Source organism: Platichthys flesus, chromosome 19 (genome assembly GCF_949316205.1).
Source record: "Platichthys flesus chromosome 19, fPlaFle2.1, whole genome shotgun sequence".
Taxonomy (NCBI): Eukaryota; Metazoa; Chordata; class Actinopteri; order Pleuronectiformes; family Pleuronectidae; genus Platichthys; species Platichthys flesus.
The window spans coordinates 20,268,767-20,285,320 of NC_084963.1; the positions used below are offsets into that span (position 1 = coordinate 20,268,767).

General features: G+C 40.8%; 1 protein-coding gene across 3 annotated transcripts in view; it reads left to right on the forward strand.

Moving 5' to 3' along the window:
• scai (suppressor of cancer cell invasion) overlaps window positions 1-16,554 on the forward strand; it is a 70,693-nt gene that overhangs the window by 244 nt on the left and 53,895 nt on the right. For 2 of the 3 annotated variants that reach the window (XR_009924723.1, XM_062412782.1), the window contains exons 2-4: window positions 3,354-3,478; window positions 4,853-4,948; window positions 5,039-5,125. Coding sequence is in view for 1 of the 3 variants with exons in the window: in XM_062412782.1 (XP_062268766.1) it covers window positions 3,372-3,478; window positions 4,853-4,948; window positions 5,039-5,125 (290 nt within the window). In the remaining 2 variants the exon portion in view is untranslated. Of the gene's footprint in view, window positions 1-3,353; window positions 3,479-4,852; window positions 4,949-5,038; window positions 5,126-16,554 lie in introns of those variants that run through there. The other variant, XM_062412783.1, reaches the window with a different exon arrangement.

Sequence of the window (16,554 nt, forward strand, 5' to 3'; positions counted from 1 at the left end):
AGGAATGTGTGTTAAAGCCACTTAAGCATTGTCTTCATTACTTTACTCAGGATGGCTACCATTGGTTATCTTTGTTATCCAGGCATGTGTCTCCAGATGTTACGTTCCTTGTGATGTTGACAAAGGGGTGTCCTGACTTCACTTTGCCCATATTGGGGATCATCGAAAGCTGATATGATGTTTATAAAGAGTCATAGCTATTTTACGGCCCAACTAAGGTCGGTCCGTTGCTAGTCAGCAAGATCAGCCGAATTCATTACTGGGAACATAACGTTACATTATAGACGAGTCGCTGAGTTAATATTGAATATGAAAATGGTTTCTCAGAAAAAATGTCAATTATGACCGAGTCCTCGTGGCTTTATGCTTATTTGCTGTTGCATGTAATTTTTCTTACCTCCTGCTGTAATGTCTCCATGTATTTTGTCCTGGGGCTCGTTAACTTAAAATTATTTTTCATGAATCATCACTTCCTACAATTTAATTAAGAAACGAGTAAAAGACTCAATGACATTAATTTGTAAATCTTGAAGTAGATTTTAAATAAATTTATTACATAAATAGCCAAAACGATTTTTATTTTCATTTATTCATGTATTTAAATGTTTATATATCTATCTGTCCATTCATTTCAACACACATTTATTTATCTATTGATGTAAATCAACCTATAATAATCGTTAATTTAGTTGCAAGTCCTTAAGCGTCTCATGTCCTGACATTTTGCATTCTGCAACTGATGCACCAGTAGATAGTGCCGCATATAGATTTTTATCCTACACAAAAAATAACGTTAAGACTGATAAAACTGTAAAAGGGCAAAGTATTATTGAGATCATGTTTAAAATTTGTATGAAGGGGCATCCAGTTATTATACAATATTTTTTTTAAACAAGAGAAGATATCCACCTTGAGGTATGCCATGTATTTCTTTCTGCATGTGTTGTTGTACTAAAATATACACCTTGCTTTGAATCGATAAAGAGAAGCAACCTAGTAAATTTAAGAAACATAAATACATCATAAACAAAATATAGATGTAATGCAAACATCATGTCCTATAAAGGCTTGCTCTTGCATTCTAATACAACATTGACGGCTGTTAACTTTATCAATTAAAACCTCTCATTCAGACACACAAACAGCAGCAGTATTATATAACGTTTAGTAATTAGTGGTAACATAAATATTGAAACGTAATGTACTTCATCAAAATTCCACATGCCACCATGGACAAAATCACAATTTCCCCCAAAAAGTATTGATTGAAGTCTGAAGTATTTCCTGAGCAAGTTTGATGTATATGTATTGCCATTTGGGATGTCTTCAGGCTAACCGGATTGTGACTATGGATGCACGATATGGATTTTCCCATCCTATACAGATAACTGATAATTACATGCTTTACATGGCCGACACTTATACTGATAATAGTTTCACGTTTCTAAAAAACAAGTTTTAAGCCTATAGTTTATGCACACCTTAGGGTAAATTGAAAAAATATACTAAGCAAATATTGATGAATTAATATTCAATGGTTATTATCGGATCTTCTACCAGCGTTAATTACCGTTTCCAATAAATAAATAATAATATAAAATTCCAATTATCAAGCTGATATTATATTGGACCAATATATATCTTGGATCCCTAGTTATGACGTTAGCTGCATAACCGTAATACTGTGGTCATGTGATGCCCACAGTGGGATAGAGCTTATTAACATCAAAACCACAATATGTTTCGCTTTTTTTTTTTATTTGCTGAAAGTGACAGGACTGCATATGGTATGTGATTTCTAAAATGCAAACAATTGAATTTCATTGAATTAGTTGTTGGATTAAGCAAGTGCCAAAAAATAGCCCAAAATACCACAATGATAAAAACCTCCTCATATTTGCAATGGGTGATCATCAAAATCCCTAAAAATTGCTTTCTTCTAGCAGATTAATAATAATATGATGAGAAAATAATAATCGCTCCAAAAACAATTTGCCTCTCACGCCATTTGCATCCAAGCACAACGCTACATAGCTTAATTATAGGCTAAAGGCTATATGTAATTTCTTACGTTTCAAAGATCATTTCTAACAATAAATATAGGCTTATTGTAATCATTTTAGGTATGTGCTGATTGTCTGGGATAAGATAAAATGATATAGTAGATGATATAAATAAATGTGTTAGTTCATTACCTATATTATTAGCTATATATTCCATATTTTGTCTGTAAACTTCTATAATATTGGTAATCCTGAAAACTCAGAAACAGTGATATATCCATTGACAATAAACGTGGCACCAACATTTTGTATCATGGATTCCCTTTCTGCCACTATGCCGATGGAGTCCAGTTGGGTAGAGTACATTTATCCCATGTTTTAAGCCGAAATGTAATTTAGGACATTTCGGCTAAAAACATGGTTGTAAATGACACCACACTGTTTACCCCTGAAACTGCAAAAGTGTTTTGTGGACTCAAACACTTCACCCACCCCTACATTGGCATAGTGGTGGGTAGATAATGAGTACATTTTCATTTTTGGGTGAACTATCCTTCTAAGTTCCTGTTCCCAGCCTTCACCAACCACACGCAGTGGCAAACCTCTTGCTCTAAAGTGGAAGTGATTCTATGAATGTTGCTGCCGATCACTGCGATCAGCAGCTGTGTGTTGTTTGGTTCATTTAAACACATGTATTTTCAAGGAAAAACAGTTTCAACATTGCCCCTATCACAATTACTACTAATTAACACAGTTGGGTTAAGGACATTGAGTCAGATAACGCTCGGAGATGAGTTGTCTACCACAGGGCGTTACTGCTGCCCCGGTGTAACATGAATCACAGCAACTGTGCATTGTTCCAGTCCAATAAATATATTTGTGGATCAAAATGGGGAATCATCCGATAAGAATCGGAATCGATAAGCAGAATCGAAATCGAAATTAGAGTCGATAAAATTCAAAAAATACCAAACCCTAGCCTTTGGCCTCAGTTAATGCTCCACCCTGACATTATAGCTATTTATTTCTCTCCTGTTTCCTGCAAATTACTTTCTTTTTTATTTTAACTCCCCATTGACACATGTAAAGCGTCTTTGGATATCTTGATAGGCTCCTTATTATGTTACACATTCAAGTGAGGCATTTGTATGACACTCAGACATCTGCAACCAGCAACATGATATATATCACTAGTTCTGTAATATATGTTCATCATTTAAGAGTAACAAATTGAAAGATCACTCCAGGTCAAATGGTACCTGGTAAAGTATTTTAAATCAGTAATAATCCATCAGTATCAATATGGTTACTTCTGCACTGTCTTTATATCGTTTTTTTGTGTGTAATTAGGTGTGAAAAGTCAGTGTCATGACTGGAACTGAGACAGAGGATGATATTCCATTAGGTGAAAGGAAGACTGTCACAGATTTCTGCTACCTCCTGGACAAATCCAAACAACTCTTCAATGGGCTACGGTTAGTTTGAACTTTTTCAGTTTTTCTTTTTCAGCAGTAGATGGGCTGTATTTTGTGATCAAGCATTGGCTTCCAGGGACTACTTAAGGGGTAATACTATACATGTAGTGCACATTACTAGGGCTGAAACTGTAATTCATTTTTTATTATTTGATTATTTATCCATTTATCAATAATAACATTTTAACAAATCGGACAAAATAAAGTATATCTACATTAAGCTAAGCGAGAAATTAAGTTTTGGGTAAATTTAAGTTTAGCAGTCTAGACTTCAATAAATGTGTGCAGGTGAAAAGTCCCACTAGTCTACTAGTTAAAGCCTATTTTGACCTTACTAGTTCAACTAGTTCAACTAGTAAGGCTCAAACGTTTATTAGTTAACTAGTGGGTTCCAAATAATTAAATTAACATTTGTATTACTTTGAATAGATTTCAAAGAGATAGAACAAGTCAAACCTCAGCTCTAGATGAACATTATTAACATCTTAATCTAGATAGTGCAGAAAATTGTAGGCCACTAGTTAACTTCAGCATTATTTGTTCGGTCCAGAGGGCCATTAAGAAGGCAAAAAGCCAAATAACGGGACTTTGGTGCTACTAGTGCTAAAGTTTCTGTTTTAACTAGTTGAACAAAAGTGCCACTTGTTGCTGAAAAAGAGTGACTACTTAGAGTTTATAATAAACTAATACGATAATATGCCGAACTAGTGCGACCAATTGTCCAACTAGTGCTGACAAAGATTAGTGGAGGGCACTGACTAGTAATATCAAGGATATGGAATACATTCTCAAATGGCTTTCCTCAATCAATTAGGGTTTATTTGCTATTGTACAGTGGGACAGATGTAACACTTAAGATTTCTATATAAAGCTTGATCATGAGCTACCATTAGACAGCAGCTAACATTTGCATTCAATCCCTTTCTAGCTGTTAGGGATATTTTTATGTTGGCATATATCAGTGCACATCTCAGACAATGTAACAAATGATTGTCAGTTTCTTTTCACCTGTCATTATTACTTAAGACTGTAATGTTGTGTCACAATATGCTCACTGGAACATATTGCTGTGTCATGTAAATACAGATTGTGAATACAAAAGTTAGTGTGAATTACTTAAGCATTGTAATGAGCATAAATATTAGATTGGAAGCTTGATTCCAGCGGATTTATTTAAGCTTAAATAATTGTGTGTCGGGGTACATTGGCATTCTCTGGATTAAAATGTCTTTATCGCTGTACCCCTAATGGAACGTTCCAGATTTTAGCTATTCATTATCTTTACAGTTGTAAAGTTTGGCAGATTCTTTGTGATTATATGACTCTTATTCCTGGATCACAATAGTACATTGTCTTTTGTGCTCTTTTCTGTAGCGACCTTCCTCAGTATGGACACAAGCAGTGGCAATCCTACTTTGGACGGACTTTTGATGTCTACACTAAACTATGGAAATTTCAACAGCAGCACAGGTTTTTTCCAGCTTCCATTTCTCTTTATATATTATGCATTACATATGATCCAAAAATCTAAATGTGGTCAAACTGCTTGTTTGTTTTCAGGCAGATTCTGGACAGTCGATATGGCTTGAAGAGATGGCAAATTGGGGAAGTTGCATCCAAAATTGGACAGCTTTACTACCATTATTAGTAAGTGAAACTGTGAGATAATAGATGATTGATAATAGATTAGAGTGGAAATTAATACCTCATATAGCCCTGGCTATACCATGAGTCATGCTATAACATTTGGTCAAAATATAATTTTATGGATTGTGGCAAAGCCTGTGACTATGGGTTTCCAAACATAAGCCAGATGATGTACAGAAGCTGGTATCACTATTTTTATTTGGAAAAATATCATCACACAATATTGAGGGCTGACCAGGTGGGAGCCACCACATGACAGGGCTCTCTGGAGGCCAATTAGGCGGGTGCCAACGCACGTTGGGCCTCTCCAGAGGCACAGCAGGTGGGCGTTGCGGTATGCCGGTTCTCTCCCGAAGCCCAGCGAGGTGGCGCCAGACCGGTAGCCAGTGACAGGAAGAGTCAGCAGTTGTACCGCCTACTGGGGACCAGGGAAAGGAAAGGGGACTGGCTGCACCGCTGACAGGGGATCTGGAACAGACAGAGCTGTTAGCCTCATCGCTGTCTATAGACAAGGTGCAGACGTCGTCCTCACTGCTGACTTTAGGCAAGGTGCATGCATCAGCATCACTGCTTACTTCAGGAGAGGCACCCTTTGTGTCACTTAAAACATTTTCAACATTGTAATCAGTGCAGTCAATGTTTCGAGCTGCTTTGAATCTGTCAAATAACTGGCTGTGTAGGGCCCCATGTTCAGCGCCACTGTGGCAAAGTCCCCTGCCACTATGAGTCTCCCAACATCAGTCAGACAACGGCTGCTCACCAATTTCATCATTTTTAAAGTAACATAAATCGCCCGCCGCATAACCTTTTCCACCTAGAGCTCAGCTCACCTCTCTGGCTCTGTTTGTGTCTCTCAAGGTGTATTACACATTAAACAGGTGAGTGATTTGCCAATCACCCCTCTGGTACAGCTTGAGGTGCTCTGATGAGCCACCTCCACAGCAGCTGAGGGCGGTCTTCTAACGCCGTGTTTACACCGGACGCGCATTTCGCCTGGCTGTTCACACCGGACGCTCATTTCTCCACGGTTGTCCGACACTTGCAGGCTACAGCTTTTGTTTGTGTGTTTCAGATATATATTTAACTAAGAAATTGAGTTTGTATTTGTCAGAGCTTATTTTTGTGTCTGAACAGCTCTGATAAATGTAAATGTAACAAGTCAGCAGCTCCTGTTACATGTTTTAAATTGCTCAAGAAGGACTAAACGGTTGTCTCTGTAGAAGAGATTCAGCGACTTGGGATGCAATGCCAAAGAAGGCAGAGACCTCCACCACGTCTGTATTAACAGCCAGAGTGAGGCAGCCGCAAAAGGGGTATGAAAGTGCAGGGAAGCACGTTAAGTGTGGTGGTATTCAGGCTCGTCTAAAATGTGACTGGCCGTATCATGCATATCAAGTTTATTTATATTATTACTTTTATAATATGGGAGATATAATAAGGGTTACATCCTTCCCAGTTTACCTTTTGCATATCCCCGGCAAAATACTGAATCTATACTATGATAATTCTATACGGTTTTGAGTCTGTGAATATGTCACTTAAACCGTGAAACAGAGACTGGACTATTGTAACTAATGTATTTCCTAATTCAGGGTAAGTCAGTCGTTCAATAGGCTTCATGTTTCTGGTGGATCTTCTCAGGGGTTCTGTCTCAGTGTCAGGTAGGTCTAGTAGTTTCAATGTCCCTTCTTCAGTGGCTTGATTAGGGGATGAGGGACTGTTCAGGTCCTCTTTGGGGAGGTCTTGAGGATTCTGTTTAATAAGTAAGAGGCTTTCCTCAGGTAGAGATGAGTAACTTTCCTCAGGTTCAAGTCTGTCACTCTCTCCAGGATCAGATTAGGTGCTTCCTCCAAGATCAGGTAAGCAACTCTCATCTTGGTGAGGTACACAGATTTCATCAGGATCAGGTGGGTTAAAGTCACAAGTTTCTGCTGGAGCATCCTGAGGGATAGACTTGTTCTGCGGGTTCTGGGACTTGGTTGAAACCCAGGGTCTCCACTCGTAGGTTTCTATGACCGTCATAATAGTAATCTTCAGGGTCGGATTGAGATTCACTCCCATCAGCAGTATCTGAGCTGTCTCCTCTCGGATGTTATCGGGTTCTTTGCCGCCGGCCGTCTTTGTTGTGTCAGTTTCACTCTCTGCCGAGGTCATCAGGAGCCAACCACCTGACAGCAAAAGGTCACGGTGAAGGGTTCTCTGTGGACCCTCTCTGGTCTCAGGTCTAACAATATACACTGGCACGTCGCCACATTGTTTTAGGACAACATACACGTCTGACTCCCACTTGTCAGCTAACTTGTGCTTGCCTCTTAGGCAGACATTTTTTACTAAAATTTGTTGCCAACTGTCAAGGTGGAGTCAACAATGCGCTTGTCAAATCTTATTTTGTTGCGTGCAGCTGTTTTCTTTGCATTTTCAGCAGCAACTCAATAACTGTTCTCAAGATGAGATTTCAGGTTCTGGATTTAATGAGAATATGATCCTGGTTGGGGGTGGACTGGTAGACCAAAGGCAATCTAGGGCAATCTAGGCTGTCGCCCAAACATCAGCTCGTAAGGGGTAAAGCCTGTCACTTCATTTTTTGTACAGTTATAGGGGTGTACTAAAGGCTTGACGTAATTACGCCAGTGACTCTTTATCTTGTTCTCAAAGGTTCCCAATATGTTTAGCAGGGTTCTGTTGAAGTGTTCAACGGGATTCCCTCTAGGATGATAGGGGATGGTTCTTATTTTCTGGGTGCCAATAAGGTCACCCAACTCTTTAATTGTACAGGACTCAAAGTCGGGACCTTGATCGCTATGAAGTCTCTCAGGGATGCCGTAGTGGACGAGGAAGTGATCCCATAAGCACTGGCTAACTGTCTTTGCCTTTTGGTTCGTTGTAGGGATGGCCACTGCATACTTAGTTAAGTGGACAGTGATGACCAGAATGTCTTTGGTGTTACTTGAATCTGGTGCTAGTGTGAGAAAGTCCATGCACACAAGCTCAAGTGGTCTTGTAGCTGTGATGTAAACAAGTGGTGCAGCTTTCTCGGGTAAGGATTTGCGTCGTATGCAACGGTTTCGGGTTCGGATCTCGTTTTCTACATCTGTGGACATTTCGTTGCCTCTGTACTTGTACTCTGTGTAATGACAATAAATTTAATCCAATCCAATAAAACCGCGCCCTGACAAGGTCTATTGTGCGCTCCATGCCCATGTGACCAACATCAGCTTGTAGGCTCTTCAAGGCCAGGGACCTTAGCTCTTCTGGCAATACAAGCTGGTAGGACACCAGTGCTCCCTCTTGTTGTCTTCGATATAATTGCCATCTAAAATTTCCAGTCTGCTCCATTCTCTTAGTATCAGCCAGAGTTCAGGGAGTTCCTCCTAGCAGTTGGTGGAGGTTTCTCTCCAGACTCCATCTGGTGTATCACCTCTGGGATACTTGCATCAGCTCTCTGTTTTTCCATCAGCTCAGCAGCTGTGAGATACGGGATGATGGGCAAACCCCCACATTGATTTTCATAGGCAAAGGTTGTAGGTATGGCTTTTGGGTTATGGGTGAGAGACATGACCAAGGTAGAAACAGGCGGTGTTACTGCAATTTTATCATCCACGATGTGATGGACAAAGTGTTTTTCACAAATTGCTTTGACTGTGCCCTCAGTCATTAGTTTGGAGTATTCGGGCTGAGACATGTGTGTCTGTGCAAACTGTTGTATCCTTTCGACCTCTTTTCGTGATGTGAAGTCATCAGTCAATACAGGGTGTGGACGTCTTGAAAGGCCGTCTGCATCTTGGTTTTGCTTTCCTGATCTGTACTGGAACTGAAAGTTAAATGTTGAAAAAGCAGGTAGCCACCTGTAGCTTGTAGCATCTAGCTTTGCAGAGGTGAGTATGAAGGTTAACGGGTTACTGTCGGTAACGGCAAGGAATGAACTTCCATACAAATAGTCTTGCAATTTTTCTGTCACTACCCATTTAAGGGCAAGAAATTCCAATTTGTTTGCTGGGTATCTGGCTTCACACGGTGAGAGGCTACGGCTTGCATAACACAGAGGCCGTCTACAAGAAGGGCCTGAGCCGGCTTTATTTCCTGAGGAGGCTCAGGTCCTTCAACGTCTGCAACAAGATGCTGCAGATGTTTTATAAGTCTGTTGTGGCGAGCACCATCTTCTTTGCTGTGGTGTCCTGGGGTGCGGGCATCAAGGCTAAGGACGCCAACAAACTGAAAAAACTGATTAGGAAGGCAGAGTCTGTGGTTGGCTCTAAGCTTGTCAACCTGGAGGAGGTGGTGGAGGACAGGATGCTGGCAAAACTGCTGGCAATCATGGACAATCCGTCTCACCCCCTCCACAAAACACTGGACAAGCTAAGGAGCAGCTTCAGCCACAGACTCATTCAACCCCGCTGCTCTAGGGAACGATACAGGAAGTCGTTCCTCCCAACCGCAATAAGACTGTACAACGCATCTACCTCTGTCAGAGCCACCATCACACAACTGCACTAAATGTCTCAATTCATCACTTTATACAATAATATTGTCTTTTGCACACTCTGTTTACATATTCTTACACTCATAGAATATTATATTATCTATTATTATACCCGTACTATATATCATATATTATATCATACTCTTTATACTCTTTATATATTCTTTGTATAGATAAGTCTATATACACATATTTATACATGTGTACATGTTGTTGTTATTATTATTATATTTTACTATTATTATTATTATATATACTGTTGCTGCTATTATTACTATATACTGCTATTATTATATTGGTATAATTACCTTCATATATAAATATATATTATATACTATATATACTGTACTATTTTTATATACTGTCTAACAACAACATTATCATTATCATATTATCATATCATCAGTACTTACCATCATATGCCACTGCACCTTATCTACCCATTTATCTTGTGTTTCTGTTTTTATTGTTTCTACCGCAATATTTTATTTTATTTTATTTTATTTTATTTTATATTATTAAAATGTACCGGCTGCTATGACGACTTAATTTCACCTTCGGGGATGAATAAAGTAATCTGTCTATCTATCTAACTATCTATCTATAAGTGATGACCCGTCTCTGTTCTTGCTGCTCCTGGTACAGAGCAGCACTTAACCCGACTGTGCTCGCATCTGTATGCAAGATGTATGGTAACTTGGGGTCTGCAAACCCAAGCATGGGGGCAGTTGTCAACTTTTCGGTGATGGTTTCAAATGCTCTTTGACAATTTGTTGTCCATCTGTCTACGAAGACAAGGTGCCCTGAAATAATCTGCATTTGTCATGAGACAACTTCAGGCCATACTCCCTCAATCTGTTGAGGACATTTAGTAGCCTTTCCTCAAGAGAAAATTGAGGTTGTCTATAAAAACAAGGACTTGCTTCAGGTTTACCTCTACCATGTAACGCTCCATGAATCTTTGGAATGTGCTAGGGGCATCCTCTTAAATTCAAAGAATCCAAGTGGGCAGAGAAATGTAGTCTTGTGTTTATCTGACTCCTCCTTTTCAATCTGATAAAAGCCAGACTTCTGATCTAGAACAGAAAACCATTTTGATCCATTCAAGGATGAGAATGACTCTTCCACATTGGGTAGGGCATATTGGTCCTTTACCGTCTGGAGGTTGAGCTTCCTGTAGTCTATGCAGAGCCTGATGTCACCATTCTTTTTCTTGAAGACTACGATCGGTGAGGAGAAAGGTTACTCTGATTCACGGATGATTTCTGCATCGAGGAGCTCTTGGAGATGTCTACGCACAGCCTGAATGTCTTGTGGATGTATTGGTTTCGCCCTGGGTTTGAATGTTGTTTCGTCACTGAGCTTTATGTGATTTTTCATCTTGTCAGTGCATCCAATGTCGAGATCCCGCTGTGCGAACACATCTGGCATTGACTTCAGCTTTTCTGTTAAGGCTAAATTATAGTCCTGCGACTGCAACCGCGGAAGGCCACGCAGCTGCATCGACGGACTCGTTTTGGTTTATACTTCTCTAACGTGCTGCAAGTGTTGCAACACAATTCACCACCAGAACACTAGGCGGAGAAACGTTCAAAGACAAAACACACAAAGAAGAGATGTCTTCTTCTTCTTCGTCGTCTGTTTATTTACATCGCCACTCCGGCTCCTCATAACCTATTTCTGGCGGACAAGTCGGCCAGTCAGTGACGGGTTATACAAGTGGTCATACTTTCGGATCTCTTCTGCCAAGTGCTCATCTATTTGGTCCATATTCGTTCTTCTAAATCTTCCTTGATTTCCGCGTATTGTGGGGCATTAACCGGAAACTACACTCCGGACGGGATGTAGTAAGCAGACCAATCACAAGCCTTGCGGGCTGCATGAGGCTTGCGTCGCTTTGTCGTGTAGTTAGAAAAATTGGCGGACGCACGCAAGCCCACAGAGGGCACGAAAGGGGCGTGTTGCGTGTCTTGCGTGCATGCGTGCGTGTGTGCAACCCGACTATAATTCGGCCTTTAGTCGTTCCTTCCACTCATTAGCTATTGGAGAGTCTCCAAAGTTGAAGTTTATCTTAGGCATTTGGTCAGGTTTAGTAAGAGAGTCTGAGTTGTTGGTTGTGATGAGCTGAACTCTTTCTATAGCATTCACTTCCGCTATCACAGTCTTTGGAAGGATTGTGATGTTTTTTTTTAGATTAGATTACACCGCGTTCCACATTATTATGCAAATTGGATTTAAGGGTCATAAACATTCATTTTTTAGTTTTTGAATTAAACTCATGGATGGTATTGTGTCTCAGGGCTATTTGGATGATTGAAATAAATCTCAGACACCTGTGATAATTAGTTTGCCAGGTGAGCCCAATAAAAGGAAAACTGCTTAAGAAGGATGTTCCACATTATTAAGCAAGCTACATGTTTCAGGCAAAATGGGGAAGAAAAAGGATCTCTCTGCTGCTAAAAAGCAGCAAATAGTGCAATACCTTGGTCAAGGTATCACAACATTGTATATTTCCAAAACAATTGCGTGTGATCATCGGACGGTGAAGAAATTTGTCACTGATTCACAGCACAAGCGGTTGCGTTCAGAAAAAGGCAAAATAAGGAAGATTTCTGCCAAATAAATGCATAGGGTTAAGAGAGCAGCCCCTAAAATGCCATTGAATAGAAGCAAACAGGTGTTCGAAGCCGCTTGTGCCTCTGGACTCTCGCAAACTTCAAGATGTAGGATGCTCAAGAGGTCTGCAAGTGTCCTTAAACCTGTTATTCGGCCACCCCTAATCCAAGCTCACAAGCAAAAAAGGTTGCAGTGGGCTCAGGACTACATGAAGACTAACTTCCAAACTGTTTTGTTTACGGATGAGTGCCGTGCAACCCTTGATGGTCCTGATGGATGGAGCAGAGGATGGTTGGTGAATGGCCACCATGTCCCAACAAGGCTGAGACGTCAACAAGGAGTAGGCGGAGTCATGTTTTGCCCCGGAATCATGGGGAGAGATCTGGTAGGCCCCTTCAGGGTCCCTGACGCTGTGAAAATGACCTCGGCAAAGTACGTACAGTGCCTTGCATAAGTATTCACCCCCCTTGGACTTTTTTCCCGTTTGATCAACAAAATATTCATAGTACTTTGGAGGTGCAAAATACATTTTATTGTGACACAAACAATAATGAGAACAAAAAAGTTGACATCTGTTGGGTGCATAAGTATTCACCCCCCTGTGTCAATACTTGGTAGAACCCCCTTTCGCTGCAATTACAGCTGCAAGTCTTTTGGGGTATGTCTCTACCAGCTTTGCACATCTAGAGATGGAAAGGTTTGTCCATTCTTCTTGGCAAAAAAGATGAAGCTCAGTCAGATTGGATGGAGACCGTCTGTGAACCGCAATCTTCAAGTCTTGCCATAGATTCTCTATTGGATTGAGGTCTGGGCTTTGACTGGGCCATTTTAAGACATTAACATTCTTTAATCCAAACCATTCCTTTGTAGCTCTGGCTGTATGTTTAGGGTCATTGTCCTGCTGGAAGATGAACCTCCGCCCCAGTCTCATGTCTTTTGCAGACTGCATCAGATTTTCTTCAAGGATTTCCCTGTATTTGGCTCCATCCATCTTTCCCTCTATTCTGACCAGTTTCCCTGTAACTGCTGAAGAGAAGCATCCCCACAGCATGATGCTACCACCACCATGTTTCACTGTTGGGATGGTGTGCTCAGGGTGATGGGCAGTGTTGGGTTTTCGCCACACATAGCGTTTTGCATTGAGGCCAAAAAGTTCAATTTTGGTCTCATCTGACCAGAGCACCTTCTTCCACATGTTTGCTGTGTCTCCCACATGGCTTCTGGCAAACTCCAAACAGGGTTTTTTATGGATCCCTTTCAACAATGGCTTCTTCTTGCCACTTTTCCATAAAGGCCAGATTTGTGGAGTAGACGACTAATAGTTGTCCTGTGGACAGATTCTCCCACCTCAGCTGTGGATCTCTGCAACTCCTCCAGAGTAACCATGGGCATCCTGGTTGCTTCTCTGATAAATTTTCCTCTTGTCCGACTCTTCAGTTTGGGTGGACGGCCTCCTCTTGGTAGGTTTGCGGTTGTGCCATATTCTTTCCCTTTTCTTATGATGGATTTTATGGTGCTCAGAGAGATGTTCAAAGCTCTGAATATTTTTTTATAACCTAACCCTGCTTCATATTTCTCCACAACTTTATCCCTGACCTGTTTGGTGAGCTCCTTGGTCTTCATGATGCTGTTTGTTCAGTAATGATCTATAACAAACTCTCAGTCCTTCACAGAACAGGTGTATTTGTACTGAGATTAAATTGCAGACAGGTGGACCCCATTTACTAATTATGTGACTTGCAAATGTGACTTGTGAATGCAATTGGTCGCACCAGATCTTTGTTAGGGGTTTCACAGTAAAGGGGGTGAATACATATGCACTCAACACTTTTCAGATTTTTATTTGTAAATAATTGTGAAATCCATGTAATATTTCCCCCCACTTCCAAATGATGCACTATTTTGTGTTGGTCCATTACATAAACTCACGATGAAATAAATTTTAATCTGTGGTTATACCATGACAAAATGTAGAAAAGTCCAAAGGGGGTGAATACTTATGCAAGGCACTGTAGAGTTTCTGACTGACCACTTTCTTCCGTGGTACAAAAAGAAGAACCGTGCCTTCAGAAGCAAAATCATATTCATGCATGACAATGCACCATCTCATGCTGCAAATAATACCTCTGGGGCATTGGCTTCTATGGTCATAAAAGGAGAGAAACTCATGGTGTGGCCCCCATCTTCCCCTGACCTTAACCCTATTTAGAACTTCTGGAGCATCATCAAGGAAAATATCTATGTGAGTGGAAGGCAGTGGACATCCAAGCAGGTGCTCTGGGAGGCTTTTATGGCATCCTGCAAAGACATTAAAGCAGAAACTATCAAAGAACGCACATTTTCATGGATGCAAGAATTGTGAAGGTGATATCAAAGAAGGGGTCCTATGTTAACATGTAACTTGACCTGTTAAGAGGTTTTTGATTAGAACTTTTTTTTATTTCAGTAAATATGACCTCTTAATGCTGCATATTCAACAAATGACAATTTTTGTTCTTTAAAACCTATAAAATATCTTGAAACTCTGAAACTCAGAAACTCTGCATAATAATTTGGAACACTGCATTTTGAGTTTTTTATTTTTGAAAAATTACTGTTATCATTGGGAGGTTTGTTCAATAAAATTTGAATTATACTCTAGCAGGTGATGACTTGAAAATTATACTGACTGGCTGTGCATTACTATTTAGGAAAATCTGACCAAAGTTTAATTTGCATAATAATGTGGAACGCGGTGTAGATTCAGTCATGATCCGATTCATTTTGAGGATCACTGGTATGTGGCGGGGGGATTTGAATTAGAGACTTGCTAGGCCATTTGTAACCATTATGCCACCTGGTAGAAAATAATCTTTTGAAGTCTCCACTGTGACGACCCCTTCCACAGGGGAATGAACGTCAGCAACAATCAGAGCACATCGCGGCCAGGTGTGCTCTGCCCTTTAAAAGGCTGGCGAGACTCGTCTTGCTCTCTCTCTTTTTCGCGCTACATTTGGGACGATGTGGGCTCTCCCGGATGCCAGCACCCTTCTCTGATTTGTTTTTAGAGACTTTGGTTGTTGCTTCTAATTTATTCTGTTAAATATATATCCTGAAATAGTAACAGTTCACCCGTGTCATCTCCCTCCTTGACACAGTCGTGAGCTGGGCTGTGACAAATTTGGGGGCTCGTCCGTTGCACGCTTTTCCTCCGCATTTGTGAATGACTTGATAGGCGGAGAAGGTGATTTTTGTGAATGAGACCTGTGATCAGGTGATGTGTGAGCGTAGTGTGACGTCACACACCAAGTCAGCTGTGCGCCTTGTGTTTTGTGAGTGAGCGGCGTAGTTTGTTTGTGTGGGATATGTTCGGGTAAGTTGCTGCTGTTCTGTCCCGGTTAGGCTAAAGGGCGGTCTCCCTTTGGAGTTCGGTGGGGTTGGGTAGTGCGGTGTGAAAGTGGTTAGAGCAGTTGTCTTGGGAGCACTTCCGAGGCTGTAGGTGTAGCCGCCAGTTTGGTTGCTTCAACAGGTTTGCGGGATTTATTTATTAGACCACTGTTCGCGTGATCAATTAATTTAAATTGCTGATCATTTCAAGATGAATGTCGGCGATACATTTTTAAAGGAGAATGTCAGGAGTATCCTCTGTAATAATCTGGTGGAAATTGGAGTAATTGACACAAAATTCAAGGCCACTGTTTCTCCAGAGTCTGGTGCTACCGCTCAGGCTGTCTCTGAGGCTGCGTTAACGTTTGAACAGCATGAAAGGCTGCTATTGTTACAGCGGGATGTGACTCATGGGGAAATTAAACGAATGGAGCTTCTCCGACTGAGTTTCCCATGTTGAGGGCCAGTTCCCTGTTTCTCCTGCGCTGTCATGCTCTTTTGATGTGACCAGTTTACTGCGTCTGATTCCTCATTTTGGTGAAAGGGATGTAGACGCGTTATTCTCTCTCTTTGAGCGCATTGTCGACAGTAGAGACTGGACGGATTCCGAGCGAACATTATTGTTGCAGTGCGTGCTATCAGGTAAGGCTCAGGAGGTGTACTCCGCGCTGAGTATTGCTGATAGTAAGATCTACGAAATTGTTAAAGCTATGGTGTTAAAAGCATACGAGCTGGTGCCTGAATCATATCGCCAGAGATTCAGATCATGGGAGAAATCAGGTAAACAGACTCAAATGGAGTTCGCCAGGGAGCTAAACATTAATTTCAATCGTTGGTGTAATTCACTGAAGGTGGACAGTTATGGCGAATTGTGTAATTTAATCGTTCTAGAGCAATTTAAAAATACAGTACCTCTCAGATAGCGATGTATTTAAATGAGCGTAAAGTAAAAAACGTGACGGAGGCC